The following is a 22,377-nucleotide window of genomic DNA, read 5'->3' as shown; positions in this document are numbered from 1 at the left end:
TAGATTCATAAAACAAATTCCAGCATAAATTCATTTTACTGAAATTACTACAAATCAAAGATCTGTAAGCAAAAGTATGAATGAAATGTAAGCTCTGCTCAGATTAACAGATGAAAGAGATTGTTGCTAGGAATAACACCTTCCAGTGTGTTCTCGTCTTCACAAGACTCATCTCCCTTGAATTTGCATGTCTATTCAATATACCTTCTTCTTAATCATCCATTTGCCTAATTCCACACTGTCATTTGCATTTGATTACATTGTACACCTATGTTTGTATTCCTTGTTCTTCACATACGGAACTGTTTTACAACTAAATTCACTTCTGATAGCAGATTTGGCTCACACTGTGAGTTGCAAACTCTTTCCTGGATTGCTGGAGCGTTGGAGTTATTTATTGCGTACATTAATTACTAAGCCTAAATCGAAAATATGTAGGTCACAAAATTTGCTTCAGACTACCCTCTGGACAAAATGAAACCAAAACGTGTTATCCTTTTAAAAATATAATATTACTTTAACAGATTAAAACTTTAAGAGATGTATTTTTAAGAAACAGCTGACATAAAAGGATTGGAAAGCTATATTAGTATTTTAAAGGGCTTTATTATAATAATTAAACTTAACTTTAGCCAAGTAAAATTCTAGGTGTGGTTTTCTGCTTAGCTTTCTGCCTAGCTTCAAAAATGAGCTTGTTCCACTTAACTCTTAATCAATTCTTTATAAGTAGCTTACAACTAATGGGTTCTTCCACTGAAGCATTTTATTAAAGGAAGTAAAGGTAATTTAGTAAACAGATGGCTAGTGGTGGTATTATATATACATCTTTTCCTTAATTTTCTGTATTGATAGGGGTTAGAAGTTGACTACATTTACAAGGGCTTAAGACATTCAAGGATGGAAGAAAGAGATGTTCTTGGTACCTTTTCTTGAGGCCTTTGAGTATTTAATAAGTTCTAAACTTAGACTGGCTTTCAAATTTTGATTAGACAGTGTGGCCAGGGACTTGAATAAGACTGGTTGATAAATAGCTCATATGTCTAGTATTTATATAAGATAATACTTAAGATCTGTAGCTTTAATACTTAAGGTTTGTGACTGTATAGTTCATGAGATTTTATGATAAATATCTGCCTTTTAGATTATTGATAAAAGCAAAAGAGACCCAACAGAAGAAATTGAAATTCTTCTTCGTTATGGACAGCATCCAAACATCATTACTCTAAAGGATGTAAGTAGTAAATTCTTTAACTCCGATCATTTGAATCAGTTGTCTAACTCGCTCTGGGAATGTTTTCAAATATCATGTGGTAGACAAAGAACTCAATATCGTAAGTTTTAAAAAAAATTGACTGGAGTACAACATATGTAGTATAATTTCAGCTATAAAGAAAAATACGTTTATGTAGTTAATTTTTGTATTTTTGCTTTAAGAAGAAAAATGTTACTGACGTTATTGCTTTTAATACCTATATTTACTGGAACATGTGGGTATTAATTAGTATTAGGGATTAACTAGTCTCAGACTCCATGGATTCCCCAAACTCTCTTCCACAGTACTGCCTGAGAAAGCAAACACTCAGATATGTTACTTGCCTACCTACATCTCATACCCCCACTCACCTCCAGTCCTTGCCTTCCTCTGTCTGCAGTAGTTTTCACACTTCCTCTCATACCCCATGCTCTAACCATGCTCTAGTATGTACACATCTTTCAGCTTTCCTCCTTTTCTCATGCTGCTCTGTCTGAATTTATGGTTTCCTCAATGAACAGTACCACTTCCCTTCTTTGCCTGGCTAACCACCGTTCCTCTAAAACTTTGCTAAAACATTACTTCCTCCAGGAGGTCTGTTCTTCGGATCGCCACACCCTAGACGAGTGAGGTATCCTTTCCTTTCTGCCTGTGGTTTTATCATACCAGAGCTGTTGGCGAAGGGTGTGAACTCCCCAGGCAGCATTAAACCTTCTCTTGCTGATGGTGCTCACATAGGCTCAAAGGCCATATCTGGGTGTCATAGACCTGATATGTCACATGGCCAACTAAGCCAGAGAATTTCTAAGGTACCTTTTGCCTTTCACCTCTGAGATTTTGTGAATTCCAAAGTTTACTCTTCCTTTTTCCTAACCAAAACTCCAGTTTCCTGAGATTAATTTATCACTGCTCATTGTTAGAAGAAGAATGTTAACTTAGTCCCATTAAAATGTGAAGCTGCATATCTTAAGTGACTCTTTAATTACTATAACCTCCCAAGAATCTGACCAACTAAATAAAAAAGGAAATACAGAAAATTCTTTCTTCCTTGACTTGGAAACTCCCTAAGCTGTTACTGGTTTTTACATCTTTCCTCCTTCTTTGATTTCAAATTCCAAGGTCTCTAAAATTTTTCCTGCTTTTATCATAGCATCTCCAACATTTTTTTAACTTATTTCTATGTCTGTTTCTCCCTACTAGAATAAAAACATTGAGGACAGGTACCTTGTTTTCTACATATTTGGGGCCCCAGCACCCACTACCTCTTACGGAGCTAAATAAAGGTGTGCAGTAACCCGGTGGTGATGGGGAATAAAAGAAACTGAAGCTTAATAAAGAGGCTATCTCAGTTTGGGATTGCCTGAAGTACAAATCCAAAATTACATTGAACTTTCTATTTCTGCATTGGGAGGAAACTTGTATGCTTGTGTGTGGTTAGATGGAATATCTTTCTGCTACTTGATCTTCCTACTGAATTTGCACCACAGCTTGTATTTCAGTTTAATCAAAACCAGAATTGATTCATTGTACTGTTTATGTAAATATGGAAGTTCTGCAGTTGCAGAAGTTCCAGGAAAATCACAGTCCCCGCTGTCATCGATAGAAAGATCAAGAGAAACAAACCTGAGAGCAACAGTTCAGTACCCCTTCATATACGATGCCCATCGTTACTTTGATTGCCATGACTTAGGTTTCACAGAAGGAAGTTGCAGATTATTTTTCTGACATTCAATCTAATCAATTCCTGTTTTAATATTCTTGCATGTATAAAATGGCTTGTAAATTTTATATCCTCTATCAGTTGTGATAAATAAAAATTTCCTTGACTATAGACTTTGTTCTGAGCACATGTAAAGCCTCAAATAATTTTTGACATTTTGGTGTTAAATCTTACAGGTATATGATGATGGAAAATACGTGTATGTAGTGACAGAACTTATGAAAGGGGGTGAATTGCTGGATAAAATTCTTAGACAGAAATTTTTCTCTGAAAGAGAGGCCAGTGCTGTCCTCTTTACTATAACCAAAACTGTTGAATATCTTCACGCACAAGGGGTAAGTCTTTTTAACATTTTATATATACAAATACACACATGCACACACATACATACACATATATACATACACACACACACACTTTCACCTTTTTTTTTTTTACCTATTCTTTCTGAATGTTTGAACTAAAATTACAAAGGTAGAAGTTACTTTATACATTAATGGAAAATAACTACTATTAGCTTAATAATTATTTTGCTGTTCTTCATTTACTAAAATTTCTCCCACCAAGGTTGAAGTGCTACTTTGAAATCCTGACTTGTTTATATTAAGTTCTTATGCTTCCCAACAAAAAGTGAGTGAGGTCTTCTGACCAGGAAGACGTATCACCATTTTTGCTAGGCCACTCTGTGCTCTTGAGAATTAGATCCATTGCAAGTTTAGAAGCAGAACCATAGAATCATGGGTTGTATTCACTTATAAAAGGAAATTAAGAGGGGCACCTTGGTGACTTAGTTGTTTGAGCGTTCGACTTTGGCTCATGTCATGATCTCCTGGTTTGTGAGTTTGAGTCCCACATTGGGCTCGCGGCTATCAGTGCAGGGCCCACTTCGGATCCTCTCTCCACATGTCTCTCTCTGCCCCTGCCCTGCTCGCACTTTCTCTCAAAAATAAATAAACATTAAAAAATAAATAAATACGTGGGGTGCCTGGGTGGCTCAGTCGGTTGAGCATCCGACTTCGGCTCCGGTCATGATCTCACAGTTCGTGAGTTCGAGCCATGCGTCGGGCTCTGTGCTGACAGCTTGGAGCCTGGAGCCTGCTTCAGATTCTGTGTCCCCTCTCTCTCCGCCCCACCCCTGCTTGTGCTCTGCCTCTGTCTTTCAAAAATGAATAAACATAAAAAAAATTTTTTTAATAAATAAAAGGAAATTAAGAGACTACTTCTTAAGGAGTTTATTTTCAATATGTTATTCTCATTTTGTTTGTCTTTGCTCCTAGAAGCTAACAAGTGGGAAGTGTCACTTTCATTCTAGAGCTTCTTGATTTCTAGCTGGTCAAGATTCGCCTAGTATACTAGCTAAGAATTAGTGGGACTCCATAGTCGCTGGAGAATTGATGACTTTGCAGTCATCTGAGTCTTCTATATTCTTTTCCCATTGCTTCAGTAGTAATTAGTTACTCAGATGATCTGGAGAAGTAATGTTCTCAATGTTAGAAACTAAAACTGAGGTGATTGATTAAAATCTAGACTCAGAATTTAGTGGTAGAAGGAACATAGAAGTCTAATAAGGAATGTCAAGGTTTATGTGAAAGAAGTACTCAAGTAAGTAAAGGGGGAGAAATATTACAAAAATCTAAAGGAACAATATCTTTTAGTATGTGTGACATTGTCACTTGGATATTAAATAGGCAGTACTTAAAGTCTGGATTTTTTTTTCCTTTTTACCCCTAAACCCAGTGCCTGTTCCATTGAGCCTGTCAGCACTTGTTTGTTGCATACATCCATTATACATGCTGTTCCCTCTCCTTAGAATGACTGTCCCTCACTGTTCCAGCTTGTTTGGACCAGATGTTACCTCCTCTAGAGACATATCACCTGTTTATTCTCTGCCTTCCTCACTACCGTGCAAGCTCCTAGCATGGAAAGGCAAGGATCTTACAGGTCTTGTTTAATATGGTATCTGGAGCTTCTTATATAATACCCTGGCACATGATAGGCATTCAATAAATATTTGTTGAATAAATGAATAACCTAGAGGCAGATATTACTGCTATTTGCATTTTACCTTAACCTAACCTACGTACTCAATGGACAAAGAGGAGGGAAGTACATACTATTTTTTCTTCCTTCTTTCCTTGCCCTGGTTCTGTATTAGAGAGTTATGCTTACATTATCAGCCTTTTATAGTGTTGAGATCATTTGAAGGTCAGCACTCACATCCTCTTGTTAAGTACATTGCTTGACAGTTTGTGAATAAAGAATTTTCCATCATGGAAATGTGTTGTTGTATTGTTAATGTACCTCTTTAATTTGTATTTCAATTAGGTGGTTCACAGAGACTTGAAACCTAGCAACATTCTTTACGTGGATGAATCTGGCAATCCAGAATCTATTCGAATTTGTGATTTTGGCTTTGCCAAACAGCTAAGAGCAGAAAACGGTCTTCTTATGACTCCTTGTTATACTGCAAATTTTGTTGCACCAGAGGTAATTGTGAAGTTATTTGCTTCCAGTGTTTCAGTATATTTAAAAACTCATTTGCTGTGTTTAATATGGAGTAGTTAATAGTTGTTTAATTGAAGACTTACTGAACAAATAATTAAAATAAAATGTCAGCTCTTTTTCTTCTGATGGTAGTTCATCCTGTCCTCAGTCCCCTACTACTTAGTCCTTTTCTTGCCCTAACTTCTGTCTTTCTACATAATCACTCATCTGTAGTGGTCTACTGTCACTAACACTTTTGTGCTTGTCAGCGCATGGAATTAAATGGAAAGTAGCTTATTCTCATCCTTTCCTAATATCCTTTTTAATTTACTGGTTTTGTCACCATCTTCCTGTATTTCTGAGGCTAAAACATCATGGTTTCTTCTTGTCTTTAGCTACATAACTAGGTATCATCTCTATTATCCTCAAAAACCAGTTTGAGGTTCTTCTGTTCACAAAACTGCCATCCTATGCCCTGCTTCCTTCACCACACCCCAAATGACTGCCATGGCCTAATTTCACCTTGCTCCCTTTCTTGATCTCTGATCATTCCACAGAAGAGCTGTAGCATTTACTGAAGTCTTTTTCAAGCCCTACTTTGATCAAGTTGCTTCTTTTCCTAAGAAATTTCTGTTCCCCATTGTAGCAAATCTAAAATCCACTGCTTTGCCCTCAAGATTTCTTGTCTTTTTATTATCACTGTGTAAAAACACATAACTATGAACTAGATAAGAAAAAGTAATAGTTTACCGAGGCACCTGGGTAGCCCACTTGGTTAAGCATCTGACTCTTGGTTTCAGCTCAGGTCGTGATCTCACGGTTCTTGGGTTCGAGCCCCGCATTGGCCTCCATGCTGATAGCGTGGAGTCTGCTTGAGATTCTCTCTCTCCCGCTCTCTATGCCCCTCCCCCACTCATGCTCTCTCTGTCTCTCTCAAAACAAATAAATAAACTTAAAAAAAGATAGTCAACCCTAAGATAGGGGTTATGTGCCAGTCACATGTATTAACTGATTTCATCCTCACAACATAGGGTTTACAGGTAATAATTCCTTCTAATTATAACTTTGTGAAGTAAGTACTTTCACTCAATTTTTATAGGAAACCAGGTGCACAGTGAAAGGTTACATAATTTATTTGAGGTTGGGTCGAGATTTGAGCCCCAGCAATATGGCTGCAAAGTCTGTGCATTTACCATTATATATTTCACAAAAAATGATAATAGTTGGTAGTGTTAGAATGGTTGCATTATATTTACCAAACTTTTTGTAATTTTCTTACTTTGAGTTATAAAATAATACTTTTAAAAAGACTCCTTGCACCTGTTCTGGTGGTACTAGAGCTAATGAGGGACAGACTCTCTGCTTGTTTGTCCACATACCCACAGCATCTGACACATATCCAAGCATAGTCACTTCATCTAGCCATTTCATTTTTCCCCATCAGTGTTTTCTGCTTCAGACAATCAATCTGCTTCTTGAAATCACCATGTAGCTGTTTTGCCTTGGCACGTTGGATGTTTTTTTGTTTCAAAGCCTCTGAATTCATCTTTTTCAGGAAATCTTCCATAATTAAACTCTCTTTAGACTTGAGCTTTTAACTCTTTGTCTCCTACTCACCACTTAGTCATCCAGGTTAAAACTTGGAAGCCCTCCTAAAATCCTCCTTCCCCATCATTTCTCTACATCCAGTGGGTCACCAAACCCTTTCCATTCTGATTCCTAAATATTTTAGACCTCTTATCCTTTACCCTCTACATCTCATCTGAACTAAGTTGTTCCTTTTATCTTTACATCTCTTTCTCTCCATGTCCTGCCTTGGTGTGGTTCCTCACAGCCTTTCACTTGGTTTGATACAAATTGTTTCCTGTCATTTGGCCTTTTTTTCCAGTCTGTCTTCTTACCAGCATTTCCTCTATACCTTGAGTTAGCCTTTTGGTGTACACATCTACTTATTTTATTTCCCTGTTTAATGCTTCAGTGACAACTGATTGCCTACAGGAAAAATATTTTAATTCCTTAACAAGATACATGTAAAAGCCTTTCATTCTCTCCAGTGTACCCTACCTAGAGATCTGGCCACACTGAATCCTTGCCTCTCCTTAAGCATGCTCTGCTCGCTTGCTTCTGCCCTTTGAGTGTCTCTGCCCTCCCCAACCTCCTCCCTTTGCCTCCTGAATTCTTACTTATAGGCCCAGTACAAGCAGGCTGCCCCCTAGCCTTCCTTCTCTCCACATTTCAAGAATGAATTGTTTCCTCATCTTTATACTCAGACCACTTTAAATATAATTTTGTTATAATACTTACCACGTTGTCAAAGTGCAACTCTTGATACCAGCTCAGGTGGTGATTTTTCAGTCATGAGATCAAGCCCCGCATTGGGCCCAATGCTGAGCATGGAGCCTCTTGGGATTCTCTATTCCTCTCTCTCTCTGCCCCTCCTCTGCTTGCTCTCTCTCTCTCAAAATAAATAAACATTAAAAAAAATCAGCCAAAAAAATACTTACCACATTGGATTATTAACTTTATTTATTTATTTATTTATTTATTTATTTATTTATTTATTTCCCCTGCCATATTCTGATTTTCTTAAGGAAACCAGAGTGTTTTGTGTTTATCACTGTTCATTCCTAGGAATAGTTGGCGATTACTAAATGCTCAAGTGAATCATTTTATATATGTAGAAGTATAATTTTGCACTCTATCATTTGTACTTTCATATGTGTTCTTAAAAGTATGGTTTTATGTAACCAGTTTTGCAGCCTTATACAAACTAAATATATATTCATTTAAATAAGAAACTTAGAGGGGAGTGGGGATGGGAAGGAAAGAAACTTAGCTTCAATTTATTTTATAGTTCTCTCTATGCTACAGCAGCACTCAATAAATGCTAATTCAAATACCAAAATGAAATTTACATATATATGAAATATTAGTCATAGAATGTTCTGGAATAGGGTTAATATATTATTGCCTTGTTTGCTAATCATGTTCTGTTGAGGTTTTTCTTAAATACACTGATTTAGAAGATACAGTGTAGTTCATGGCCTATTCACATCTCTAAAGTAAACAGTGGTGTATTAATACTAATTGTTATTTTTTCTAGGTTTTAAAACGACAAGGCTATGATGCTGCTTGTGATATATGGAGTCTTGGTGTCCTCCTCTATACAATGCTTACTGGGTGAGTGGACCATATTTTGCAAGCATTTATTCATCAATATTTTCTTCAAATTATTTAGTTTTATTTCATTTCTGCGTTATAATATCCTTCTTTTCATGTTTTCTCCTATTACCTAATACAATCCTGTATGTGTGTGTGGATTTGTAAATACATATTTATAACTGTATCATTGATGATTTTCTATAATGTACCATTTACTAATGTCTTAAGGTCTTAGCTTGACTTTTTTCCATGCCTTTTTTGTATTCTTACGTCGTAAATATACACTACTTTAAATATTTTATTCTTATGTGTCATATCTTAAAATATTTATTTTATAATATATTAAGTCTAATTAATAGTTCATAGCTTATACCTTGAACTGGCGCTTTATGAAGCTTCATGATGTTGACGTTTTTCACTTTCGGAGATTTCAATGAAGTATTACATTAAATTACTCAGAGTACTCTTGGATACTGCAAAGAAATGTGAAGATTACCAACCAAAAAGAAATTTTATTAATTAACATTTTAATTTTATTATAAAATAGTTACACTCCATTTGCAAATGGCCCTGATGATACACCAGAGGAAATATTGGCACGGATAGGCAGCGGGAAATTCTCACTCAGTGGTGGTTACTGGAATTCTGTTTCAGACACAGCAAAGGCAAGTATAACTTCCTATAATAAACTTTTGAGAAAATAATTTTTCATAATCCCTAGTGAGAAAAAATCATGCCAGTTAAAAACTTTTGTTTCTGAAGTAGTATTTTGAAGTGATGTTACCAAATAACTTGAACTCACAAATGGACCAATTAATTTGTTTCCCAGAGGTATTGGTTTGGCTTTGTTATTATCTATATATCTAAAACTACTTCTTACTTACAAACATAATGAATAATAATGGTGGTAGTCTTCATGATTCGTGTGTCTATTCTGTGCCTCACACTGCAGCACTTCTCCTAAATTATCCCATTTAATCTTCTTAACAAACCCTGTAAAATAGGCGTTAGTATCTCCATTTCACAGAAGGAAACCAAGGCCCAGAATTTTGGTGTGAATTTGTTTTTGGTTACCCACCAGCTACATGTGGGTGCTTCAAATTAAACAGTTGATTCCAAAGCCCCTGTTCCCTGGAATAGACTATACTATGTTCTCTTTTTGGTCCATATTATGTAGAAAGGGGTCTCCTCTTCTTCACAGTAAACAGTAGTATAGTTTTATAGTATCTGTTTGAAATCCACTTGAAAAGCCTTTGTCCCTGAAAGATCTGCCATCCTCTGGCTGACTTGCTTTCCAATTCTGCTCTGCTTCCACTTTACTCGTAGAAAATGCTCTTTTAAAAAGAAGAGCAAAAAATTTAAAAACTAAAAAGAAAAAGAGGGGCTCCTGAGTGGCTCAGTCAGTTAGGCTTCCAACATCAGCTCAGGTCATGATCTCAAGGTCCGTGAGTTGGAGCCCTACGTCGGGCTCTGTGCGGACAACTCAGAGCCTGGAGCCTGCCTCGGATTTTGTGTCTCCTTCCCTCTCTCTGCCCCTCCCCAACCTGTGCTCTGTCTCTCTCTCTCAAAAATAAATAAACATTTTTAAAAACCTAAAAAAAAAAGAAGAGCAGAGTTTTCCACTTCCAAGGAAGAAAAACATAGAGGAGATAAAGAAGATAATTACTGGTAAAAGTGCTTGCTGGTTTCTCTTAGAGGTGGAAGCCTGAGGTGAGATGATTGTGTAAGTAAATAGGGCATGTAACAAATGTCGATTGATACTTTTGGCCTAGAGATGAAGCCTATGTTAGCCAATTTAATGTCTATATAGATAACATTTGGCTTTATAACTGATTTAAAATGACCTGGTATCCTTTCCCTTTTTTTAGCCGTAACATTTCTTAAACCAGATGATTCATTTTTCTGGGGATTTCTTTTTCGTCCATGTATTGAGCACCTACAACCTGCTTAATAAGTGAAAGTCCAGGGATAAAAGATGTGACTGAGATAGAATTCCTGATCTCAGGAATCTCACAGTCTAGTTGGGAGATGGCCCCAAGTATACAGTACAGTGTCACGTGTGCTGTTACAGTGGTACATTTTTTTATGTTGAAGAAGTTCACAGATGGTGCTCAGTCAGAAAGATTTCCAGGAAAGCTTTCCAGAAGCAGTGAAGGGACTTTCTTGGCAGCTTTAGGGAGCAGAAGGATGTATTCCATCCCAGGCTGAGAGAGCAACACATGCTATTTGTGGTCACGACAGCCTGAGCATGGCAGAACGCCTCCAGGTTGCTGCACACGGTTTGATGGGACTAGTACAGGGTACACGTGAGAAGGTAGCTGATGATCCCAGATTATGAAAGGCTTTGTAGATTATGCTCAGGATTTGGGGTCTATTCTAGGTATTGGAGAAGTGTTGAAAAATCTTAAGCATTTTCATGATCACATTTTCTTTTTTTAAAATGTTAATTATCGAGAGAGAGAGAGCAGGGGAGGGGCAGGGGGAAAGAGAGAGAGAGAATCCCAAGCAGGCTGTGCTGTCAGAACAGAGCCCAGCACAGGGCTCGATCTCACAAACCATGAGATCATGACCTGAGACGAAATCAAGACTGAGTCTTGATTCAACCGACTCAACCAACTGAGCCACCCAGGCGCCCTGAAAATTTTCCTTGTTTAAGTTTATTCTGTGGTGGGGTAATTCTTATCCATGGAGTCTACCACACATTGTCATGATCAGTTGTGAGGCATATCAAGTAATGTCACCATATGAAGTATCAGAGCTTACCCACTGCCTGCTTTTTAAATAAATTCTAGAGATAACCTCACCTTGCTCTAATTTTGATAATTTCGTTCTCATTGACTTGCATGCCAGTATGCTGTTTTGGGCGAAAGAAAAAGAAAAGTGAGGATGAGATAAAAATGGGATCTAAGTCACAGCCTTTCTTATAAATGTTACATTATTACTAACAACTTTTGCTAATTTGTCCAGTTAAGACTTGAGATTGTTGGGGTGCCTAAGCGGCTCAGTCACTTAAGCGTCCGACTTCACTCATGTCATGATCTCATGATTGGTGAGTTTGAGCCCCGTGTTGGGCTCTGTGCTGACAGCTCAGAGCCTGGGGCCTGCTTCAGATTCCATGACTCCCTCTCTCTGCCCCTCCCCCGCTCGCGCTCTCCCTCTCTCTATCAAAAATAAATAAACATTAAAAAAATTTTTTTAAAAAGACTTGAGTTTGCAAGTATAATGTGATAATTGAATACCCACAATATTGGGAAGAAGGAGGGTTCTATCAATCCGATATGTCACCTCAAGAGTACATTGCACATGTGAATGTCATCAGTCATATGGGCCATATGTTTCATATGTGGCTTTGAGAAAAACAGGACCATTTACTGGGCATTTATGTGCCAAGAACTATGCTAGTACTTTTACCTACATTATTTCATTCATTCCTCACTGACCTAATATTAGGGACTTTACTTGTAAGGTTTTGCAGTAGTTCAGGTCATGAATGATGAAGATCTACACTAGAGCAGTTGTAGCAGGATTTGAGCCAAATGTTTGGCAGGCAGAATAGATTCGGTGGTTAATTGGACATAAGAAGCAAGGGAGAAGCAGATAGCAAGCATGTAGTCCTTATTTCCACGTCAGGCAAACGAGCAGGGTAGTGGTGTCCTTCACCAAGATGTGGAATGCAAAAGTAGTTTTGAGAGGAGTGATGACTACAGATTTGGAAATTAAGAATTTGAAATGTGACTATGATATATAATTAAGAGATGTGTGTCCATCAAGCACCTGGCTATATGGATGTAGATTTTAGGAAGAAGTAGAAGTCTTGGGTGGACTGTGGAGTTGGAAGTTGTCATCATCTGGAGTAGCTACAGCCATGAGCACAAAGGAGCTTTTCTGAGCAGAGTGATGAGAGCTATGGAAGGAATTCAAGGGAGCCACCACCATTTAATGAGAAAGCTTAGGAGGAATAGCCATTGAAGGGTAACAGAACAGGAGGAAGAGAAGTGGTTCTCAGTGACTTGGCCCAAGTGCACTGCTTAATGCACAGATTTGATTAAAGTTATAGTAGAGTTTTGTTGTGTCCCTCAGCAGTTTTGCAACCTTTTATGTACTTGAAGAACATTTTTGCACTTTAAGAATTTTGAAGGGGAGTTACTGGTTGTTTCACTTTTTATTTCTAATTCTGTTCAGTAAGTTATTCCCGCTCTTAGCTGTTAATGAAAACTAAAAATAAGAAACTGGTAGTATCTAATAGCAGAGGAATCCTTAGAATAACATCTCGATTCCCAATATCCAGTCAGCCACCGGGTTCTGTTGTTTCTTCTAAGTACCTCAGTTCCATCCATATTTCTCCATTTCTTATACTGCCCTGAAGCCATCAACTCTCACCGGTCTCACATTGGAGTCTCCAGGCTTGTACCCTGCAATCCATTTTCGTTCACACTTAGTGAGCATAATCTCTCTAAAGTACAAACGTGACTGTATTACTCCTTTGCTTTAAATGATTTCTTACCTCCGGAAAAAGTGCAACTTTGCTAATGTAGCTTACAAGGGCCTTCAGGGTCTGGTCCCTTCTCACCTTTCTCACTTTATCTGCTGCCACTGTCTCCTTTGCAGGTTTTGTTACAGCCACATTGCCGTTCCTTTCAGTTCCTTAATTGTGGCATGTTCTCCTATCCCTGAGGGCTCTCCTCTAAATACACTCGGCTCTGCCTCCTTGAATTACTCTGTACCCACCCCCCCCCACCCCCCCCCCCCACCCCCCGCGCCCTCTTCTCTAATCCATCTCCTGCTCATCCTTCAGGTCTCACATTCCTCTAAGGAAGTCACTCCTAAGCCACAACACCCTGTTCAGGTTAAGCGTCTCTTTGTGTTCAACTGTACCTCTTTATTCATCCCATCCAAGAACTTACTGTTTGCTTTGTAATTGATTCTTTGTCTCTCCCTCACTGGGCTGAAAGCTTCATGAGGTTAGAGTTCATTTTATCTTATTCATTTCTAAATACCCAATGCCTAGCAGGATACCTGGCCTTCAGTGGATACTTAGTAGACACATTCTGAATGAAAAATCAAGTTGGAGAAGGCTTTTATAAATCGTAACTGTGTTATTTTTGAAAGTATAAAACTAGCAATTATATGGATCTATACCTCAGCATAGGAAAGCATTTGGATAGATAGAAAGCATTTGTCTCTTGTTGAAGAATGGGATTCTGGGAGTTCTTCATGTTCTTTTGCTTCTCTGTAGTTCTTAATTTTTTTTTTTTATAATGCCTATAAGTTGCTTATGAAGTGGGAAAAAATAAAAATAACTCCAATCTGGGGCCCCTGGCTGGCTCAGTTGGTATGGTATGCAATTCTTGATCTCAGGGTCGTGAGTTCAAGCCCTGCATTGGACATGGAGCCTATTTAAAAAAAAAAAAAAAAAAAACTCTAATCTTTTGTAGGGGGCATTTGGAGCCCTCCAATTAAATTTATATTATTGGGCAGTTACATTCTGTTTTTCATTATTACAAGCAGCACAAAAAAAGTCTGTAGCTAAAAATTACTTAGAAATAAACTTACAAAGGTATAGAAAAATCAGAATATCTAGATGAAAAAAAGAGCCAAAGTACTTTAAGATACATAAATGTGGTAAATTTACTCTTTGTAATGCACCAAAATTACTGTTAACTAAGGGAAGAGAAAACAGACTTAGGTTTTTGCTTTTGTTTGTTTGTTTGTTTGTTTGTTTGTTTGTTTTAAGAAATTATCATGTTGACCAAATTGCTTTGAGCCCAAAGGTTTGGTACCAGGAAAAAATAGTGTCATAGAAGCTAAGGAAGAATGCTGACCAGTGTCAAGGGCTATAGAAAAACAAACAGAAAGATTTAAATTTGTTTTATTATTTTTCTTCCCATCCCAGGACCTGGTGTCAAAGATGCTTCATGTGGACCCTCATCAGAGACTGACGGCTGCCCTCGTGCTCAGGCATCCTTGGATTGTCCACTGGGACCAACTGCCGCAATACCAACTAAACAGACAGGACGCACCCCATCTAGTCAAGGTGAGTGTCCCTATTCAGGCACTCTTTTCCACATGTTCTGCAGAAGACTTTGAGCCGCCCTCTCCATGCCTGCACCACCTTTCCCTTTCCCTCATCCTGTTTCCATTTCTCGAATGGGATTCCCTTATACTGAGTGCTTTAGAAAAGAAAAAGTCGCGGTGCCTGGGTGGCTCAGTCGGTTGAGCATCCGACTTCAGCTCAGGTCACAATCTCATGGTTTGTGAATTCGAGCCCCGCGTCGGGCTCTGTGCTGACAGCTCAGAGCCTGAAGCCTGTTTTGGATTCTGTGTCTCCCTCTCTCTGACCCTCCCCTGCTCATGCTCTGTCTGTCTCTCAATAATAAGTAAACGTTAAAAAAGAAAAGGAAGGGGCGCCTGGGTGGCGCAGTTGGTTAAGCGTCCGACTTCAGCCAGGTCACGATCTCGCGGTCCGTGAGTTCGAGCCCCGTGTCAGGCTCTGGGCTGACGGCTCGGAGCCTGGAGCCTGTTTCCGATTCTGTGTCTCCCTCTCTCTCTGCCCCTCCCCCGTTCATGCTCTGTCTCTCTCTGTCCCAAAAATAAATAAAAAACGTTGAAAAAAAAATAAAAAAAATAAAAAAAAAAACAAAAGAAAAGGAAAAGTCAAGGCACACCAAAATATCACAATAAAACTGGTTTAAGGGGCGCCTGGGTGGCACAGTCGGTGAGTTCGAGCCCCACATCAGGCTCTGTGCTGACAGCTCAGAGCCTGGAGCCTGCTTTGGATTCTGTGTCCCCCCCCCCTGCCCTTCCCCTGCTCGTGCTCTGTCTCTCTCTGTCTCAAAAATAAACAAAAACATTTTTTAAAAGTTAAAAAAAAAACTAGTTTAAGAATGACTTCTGGGTCACCTGGGTGGCTCAGTCAGTTAAGCGTCTGACTTTGGCTCAGGTCATGATCTCACGGTTCATGAGTTCAAGCCCCGCATCAGGCTCTGTGCTGACAGACAGCTCGGAGCCTAGAGCCTGCTTCAGATTCTGTGTCTCCCTCTCCCTCTGCCCCTCTCCTGCTTGTGCTCTGTCTCTGTCTCTCAAAAATAAAAGAAATGTTAAAAAAATTTTTTAAAAAGAATGACTTCTGAATTTATCATTCAGATAAGCTTAAGCAATTTCCTAATTTTTTTCTATACTTTACTTTCTTATGCAAAACCCAAAACAAACTTTGAGGTCACCAGTGGTGGCAAAATACAGGTTCCAAAGAGCATGCTTTGCTACCTCTCACATTAAAGGATTGCAAAGAAACAACAAGTTGAATAGTCCTGAGAAAAGTGAGGACTGCTTGTTATAAGACCATCCCTGTCCTTTCTCATCCATAATTTCAGCCACCCACATTTGCATCTTCAACTTTAGGTAAATCAGAGGGTTTGACCAGGGTGGTTGTTTTCATTATGAGCCCTATTAAATCTGTATACATTTTCATATGAAGAAAATAGGGAGGGGGGAATCTCAATTTCATATTCTGTGTACATGTGACTACCCATTGTCGTTTGTGTTGTGACCTTTCTTTCCTGTTTTCAGGGTGCCATGGCAGCTACGTATTCTGCTTTAAACCGTAATCAGTCGCCGGTTTTGGAACCAGTAGGCCGTTCTACTCTTGCTCAGCGGAGAGGTATTAAAAAAATCACCTCCACAGCCCTGTGAAGTGACCTCACTGAGATATTTGGTACCATGGTGTAAGCTGATAGCACAAGTTCTGGCGACAGGTAGCACATATCTGAGAGACACCTGCAAGCACACACTGTCCCAGCTGGTACCCATAATGCTGCTGCTCCTGCTGCTGCTCCTGCTTCCGTCTCTTCTCGCTTTAAATGATTGTTAGCAAGTTAGATTTTCCTGGAGCTTCGGATGAAATGAAAATGGAAACATGATGAAGACATATTCACTGAATCAACGAGAATAATGAACATATGAATACCACCTAAAAATACACTGAATAAAGTACTCTACACCATATAGCATTATTTTTATAGGAAATATTTCATGTCCCTGAAATATTCTTTGTTAGTTATAGGGATGGACAGTTTATGTTAAGCACTTAGCTTAAACAATCCGTTTCTATTAGCACTGTATCCCTTGTGCCATCCAACATTTTGTATGTTTTTGTAAACAGTTCATATACAGTACATTTCTGTACTGCTTTCTTTAATGTATACATGCTTTGTTTAACTTGGAATCTATTATTATTAATCAATTGACTATTAAATCTGGTTAAATAGTTCACCTGGATTAACAGTATTGTTGGACAGCCCTAAAAATGGCCAGATTGTGGAACAGCTGTTGAATGTAATACTTCCAAAATGTACATATCTTTCCCCATGTCTGTTTCACTGGTTCGTTCATTTGTTTGTTTCTTAAAGTCAGGTGCTTTGTCAGACTAACCTAGAGAGCTGTTACGGTAGAGAAAGTTATCACATGTGTGTGGCATGACATCAAGAGTACAACTATGAAGTTAGTCCATATACGTTGCAACTCCTTAGGGTTCTTTTTTCCTTAGTTGAGGAAGTAGTTCTTGCACTTTTAATCTTGAATAGTATCCATATTTAGTATTTGGCATATAATTTGGGATTTTGCCAGTATACATCAGGCCTTTAAGAGTTATGGTGAAGAGATTGGCAAAGGAAAATTTAGCAACAGGTCATTCAAGTCCCATTGGATCTTTCATGTTTAAATAGATCAAGTTGCAGAATTTCGCTTATGAATAACAGGATACATGTTCTTGTATACCTGCAAGAAAAGTATGCTTTTTTTGGAAAAAAGGTAAATCATAATGAGTTCTGTCCCATTACAATGCTCTATATTAAACACTAATTTGAATGTAATAAAGGCCACCAGCCTCTATATGAAATTGGATTTAAACTTTTTTATTCGAGGGAATAAAACATTCTTGATCAAACAATATCTGTTCTCACCTGAAATCATAGCTAAGGTAGGCTAAGTGAATGTTCACCATTGAGTGTTTTCTGAATTCCTTCTGATGATTTACAGCCTTATAATTTTTCCTTTAACTTCAGAACTGATCAGCTTTCATAGTGGTCACTGGGTCTGCTTCGATTACAGTATTCATTATCTACATCTAATCTGGGTAGTTTTCACAGTTTCATTTAATTAAGGAAACTTTTGTATCCATTATTACCTGTATTTTGGTCAAGCTATCTACCATACATCAATTTATAATATGAAAAACATGAACAAAGAGAAAGTGATTTAGCTTAGCCTTATCAGAAATGTACCCATCGGATCTTAGTCATGTACTAAGCCATTTACATCAGAAGTCTTTTTCTCCTGCCTGAAGCTTTAAATCTTCTCTTGAAAGTACAAAGCCAAGAAAGCATACTTTAGTTAAATGTCTTGGAAGCCACTTATCATTTCTTAATTTCTCCTCTGTGCAACTAAAGAGAAAGGGAGAGTCTGTAACATTAATTTTGCTTAAGTGACACAAAATGATTATCACATCGAAATCAGATGTAAGTTTATCTTCTAAATAAAAAACATAGGAGGAAGGATTTCAGAAGATCTAGTAGAAGAAAGTGTTTTTTTTTTTTTAATTTTTGAGTTTACGAATGCTAACTATCAAAAACTGCTTCCCATTGCCTGGAAAGAAACCTTTTTTTTCCCTTTCTCTCTCTATTCAGTATTTCAAACTATGACCATCCCAAATTCTTGTCACTTTTAAAATGTTAATGTAACTCTGGACAGAAAAAAGATACATTTGCAAATTTTGGACACTGTTGCAATTCCATAATTGCTTAGGTGTTTTGTCCATCATAATCTTAGAACCAGAAGTAAATGTGTAAACCCTTATAAATTATCTAGTCCAGCTTTCTCATGTTGCATGTAAAGAACCGAAGACCCAAAGCAAAGACTTCTCATTTGGTTTTTTACCCTCATAACACCATGCTGCCTTCCCTTCATATTATCACCCAACCAGGAGCAGACTTGTTCAAATCATATATATAGAGAGAGAGTTCTTAGGACATTTACTCTACTGGTATATGAATGCCAAATTGATTGCTCTCAAAGATATTGCCTTCTTTGCCTACTCCAGCTGCCAGTTTTATTGGAGAAAATCAAGTCATATGTTCACACAAGTGAAGGCTTTTGCCTAAAATGCAGTTCATAAACTTAATTTATTTCATCTGTGGTCCTGGGTTTCCTATTGCCTTTGACTTAGGCAAGTTGGCCAACAATTGTGCTCTAAATGTAGTGCTTGCACTGGGTTTACCTTTTCATTAATTTCTGAGTCCACTTCTTCTGGGCCCTTCACCAGTTAGTTCTGCTGGTTATCAGGGCTTCTCCCAGAAAGGTTTAAGTTCAGTCTTAAAGATATTTCAGTGTGAAAGAAGGAACGAAACTATCAGGCCACTTTTACAACCCCCCTCTTAGCTTATAATCCAAAATAATACCTAGAATTGAAGATTGCATTTAACTTTGCCAAGCACACGCTGAAAAATATGGATTACACTACCATGTGTTTTATATCTTCTCTTTCAAGTGATGATGTTAAATTAAGGTAAGTTTTGTCCTTTTAATTTTTTATGTAATCATTTCAGCTCCTTCTAATTTATAGAGATGCCTCTTTCTAAGTACAATAATAGACCCTTCCTTAACTTTAACAGTTTTGATGCGGATTTGTTCATTCACATGCAACCCCAGAAATCCAAAAATGTAGTGATTTTGCCAGGGCACAGAATCAAGATGCTTCAAGGTTAATGTGTGGGAAAAGCCATTTAGTGAGTGGTGTGGTGTGTATGCAGTAGAGATTCACATTTCACATGCCCAGGGCTGCCAAGTATGGGTTTGAATCAACCGTTTCTCACCTAATTTTAAGAAGTCGTTGCTGTTGGGGCCAGGACACATTATGGGAGGTGGGGCTAGCCTGTTTGCTGTGCCCTGCACCCTCAGTACAGGAAAGACTTATAAGGGGAGTGGGGTGCAACGGCTTCATGAGTAGGCAGAATGGGTTGGGTTGGAAAGGGGCTGAGGGGTCCAGCCTGGGATGAGAGCAGAAAAGCATTCAAGATTTGGGAGCCTTGGTACAGATGTACTTAATCACTATGGGAGTCAGCAATATATATCTCAACATGGCTTTGATATTCTCTACTTGCTGGCCTTTATAAATGAACACTTTTCAGCTCGCTTTACCGTATTTTATAGAGAAAATTCTCATGGTAGTATCAAGCGCTTGTGAGATTTATGAAGGCATTAGGACAGATATCTCAGGAATGTGAAGGGTTAGAAAAGGTCTGTTTTCAGTGATTAACAAATGCGACGGGTTCCATGGTTGACCCGTGGTGCTTAAACCAAGAGGTTCCAATTCTAGTCCTAGAGTTCTGTCCCTCCAGAAGCTTCAACTCCTTGTGACTCACAAACTAGATGTATACTTTGAGTTTTAGTTAATTCACAGATAAGTTGACTTCACTCAGTACTTATATTTCAATTAGTGAAAATAGTCCTCTCTTCACCTCCAGATTGCTTACATTTTGCTGGTTTCCCCAAGTGACCATTGGTGGAGACCAATTAATGAAGGAATGAGATTTGCTTTCTTGCGACTATGGTATTCTGCAGAGCCACGTTTAACCACTTTTTCTAGTGAAGAATCTACAGAATTATAGTACCTAAATATGGATGGCCAAGAAAAATTTGTATCTACAGTGTGCTTTATGTACTTCTGACACTGCTGTATTTTGTGTGGTCAGGTGACTTGTAACTGGTTCCAATGTGACTGAGTGTTCTCAAAGAATTCTGGTAATTAAGTCGACTTAATTTTCTTAAGCCTTGTATTACTATCAGTCTCATATTTACCACTTTGATTCTAGTCTTTTAACTGTTCATAACAGGGCATACCAAGGGTTGGGATGAGAGTCTACTTCCTACCTCTTAAGGCACTTTCCTCATTATTTTGCCATATAACCTTGAAGTGCATGATAAGCTGTTTAAATGTCCATGACTTCTCTCAGAGCAACTAGCAAAGTATATGACATTGAATAGAGATTAGTGGAAAGGAAAATTTAGAGACTAAATTCAGAGATGCAGACCTCAAGAAAACCTCTTGAGAGCATGTACCATTTGAATACAAAATATGTAAACGTATGTGAGAGGAGAAGTCTCTGTAATAGTCTAAGTAGATTAGTTCATTATCTAATGGAAGTGAAAATCTTTACTCCTATTATCACTATAGTACTGAATGAACTGTATACTGAGTTTTTCAAACAAGTATTTAAAGTAGAACTTTTAAATACAAAGCAAGGGCATAAGGATAAAGGTTTTGGTTTATGTTTCTCTAAGTGTAGTTTACCATCTAAAGCCATATATATATATATATATATATATATATATATATATATATATATATAATTGCCATTCCTTAGCATCCTTATTAATTGTGGGTGATGAGGTTTTAATTCTTAAAATTATGTACATGTATTAGGTTTATCTTAACTCTTACCCTGAGCAAAAGGGAAGGTATACGCCTAAGGGTTGTAATTATTTTGCATTTCTGGCCTTGGGTGGGAATGGGGTGGGCATCTACTTAAACAGTTTTTAAAAAAGAAAAAAAATCACAAGTATTTTTCTACTATTATACATGATCTTACTTTATACTAGTTTCTCTCTAGTGAGGCATGCCAGAAGCCCAAGGTACCTTATCATGAGTTCCTATGTGTTGTACCTTTTATCGGTGGTCAAATCACATCAGATGCTTGGCACCTGCTGCCATAATTATGAAATGCTTGTAAAGGATTAAATATCACTGAATACTTTAAATTGTTTTACTTAAGAGTTTAATCTGGGAAGTTTTCAAATCATACTATTAATGTGTAATCTAAGCTCTTTCAGATGTATCCATGAATAATCCTGGAACAATATTGCTTGTATTCCTGTCACAGAACAGGTTTTGTAATCTTTAAAAGAAATGAAAATTTATATAATAAAGTTTCAAATAAATGCATGTATGTCATTTATCAGGTCATTTCAATTATATGATAATCCTTCATATTGCCAAATTCTATCCAAAGTATAGTATCAGTCCATATTGGACTGATAGAACTTAAAATAGGAATGTTTCTGAGTTAAGTGCAAAATAATTTTTGTATGCAAAGTCTTGGTTAGCCCAAAGAGTATCACATCAGACTCCTAAGTCATAGACCTTACCCAATACCAAACTTGAGTAATGATTCAAAGCATACAGAGTGATCACCAGGCACAGATGAAACAAGCTTTTCTTGGAGAAGTCCAAGATTATCAGACTGAGCTCCAAAATACCCTTTTTCTTTCTCATTATGGTGCATTTTGGATTCAGAGTTAAAGGACAAGTTTCCTTCTGAGCAATGTATGTGGAGACATTGCTTAAATCATTTGGTTTTGCAACATCTTTTTTTTAATTCCTAATTGCACAAATGATGAGCCCCCATTCTCCAGCCAACCATACTTCATAAATCCGTAAATTCCAAGTTTTACAATGAGCCATCTCTATAGACCAAATGTATCTTACTAAAGGCATTTTAGAGATAAGGACTTTTCGTTTTCTTTCTGCTAGTAAATATCATTGGCACATATAAAAGGAAATTTGATTGAGGCCATTGAATCCTGGTAGAGAGGGAATAGGTTATAGGCCTACAGTCAGCCCTTTCCTTCCCAGTTGACATTTTTAGTATTTTTTTTAATATTATGATGGTGTATTTATTAGTAGCTCAGGTTCCCATAACAAAATACC

The 22,377-nt window shown here is 37.7% G+C and overlaps 1 protein-coding gene across 7 annotated transcripts in view; it reads left to right on the top strand.

The window, feature by feature from the left end:
- The window catches only part of RPS6KA3 (ribosomal protein S6 kinase A3), a 120,474-nt gene extending 98,862 nt beyond the window's left edge, over positions 1-21,612 (top strand). For all 7 annotated transcript variants that reach the window (XM_058713836.1, XM_058713838.1, XM_058713832.1 and 4 more), the window contains 7 exons: positions 1,142-1,231; positions 3,149-3,307; positions 5,298-5,459; positions 8,560-8,636; positions 9,166-9,283; positions 14,512-14,652; positions 16,185-21,612. In XM_058713836.1, coding sequence (XP_058569819.1) covers positions 1,142-1,231; positions 3,149-3,307; positions 5,298-5,459; positions 8,560-8,636; positions 9,166-9,283; positions 14,512-14,652; positions 16,185-16,307 — 870 coding nt within the window. In that variant the 3' untranslated portion in view covers positions 16,308-21,612. The remainder of the gene's footprint in view (positions 1-1,141; positions 1,232-3,148; positions 3,308-5,297; positions 5,460-8,559; positions 8,637-9,165; positions 9,284-14,511; positions 14,653-16,184) is intronic.
- Positions 21,613-22,377: the final 765 nt, after the last annotated feature.

Source organism: Neofelis nebulosa, chromosome X, assembly GCF_028018385.1.
Source record: "Neofelis nebulosa isolate mNeoNeb1 chromosome X, mNeoNeb1.pri, whole genome shotgun sequence".
In the NCBI taxonomy this organism is placed as follows: domain Eukaryota; kingdom Metazoa; phylum Chordata; class Mammalia; order Carnivora; family Felidae; genus Neofelis; species Neofelis nebulosa.
Note: the sequence above shows the minus strand (reverse complement) of the source record. Positions and strands in the feature narration are given on the sequence as shown.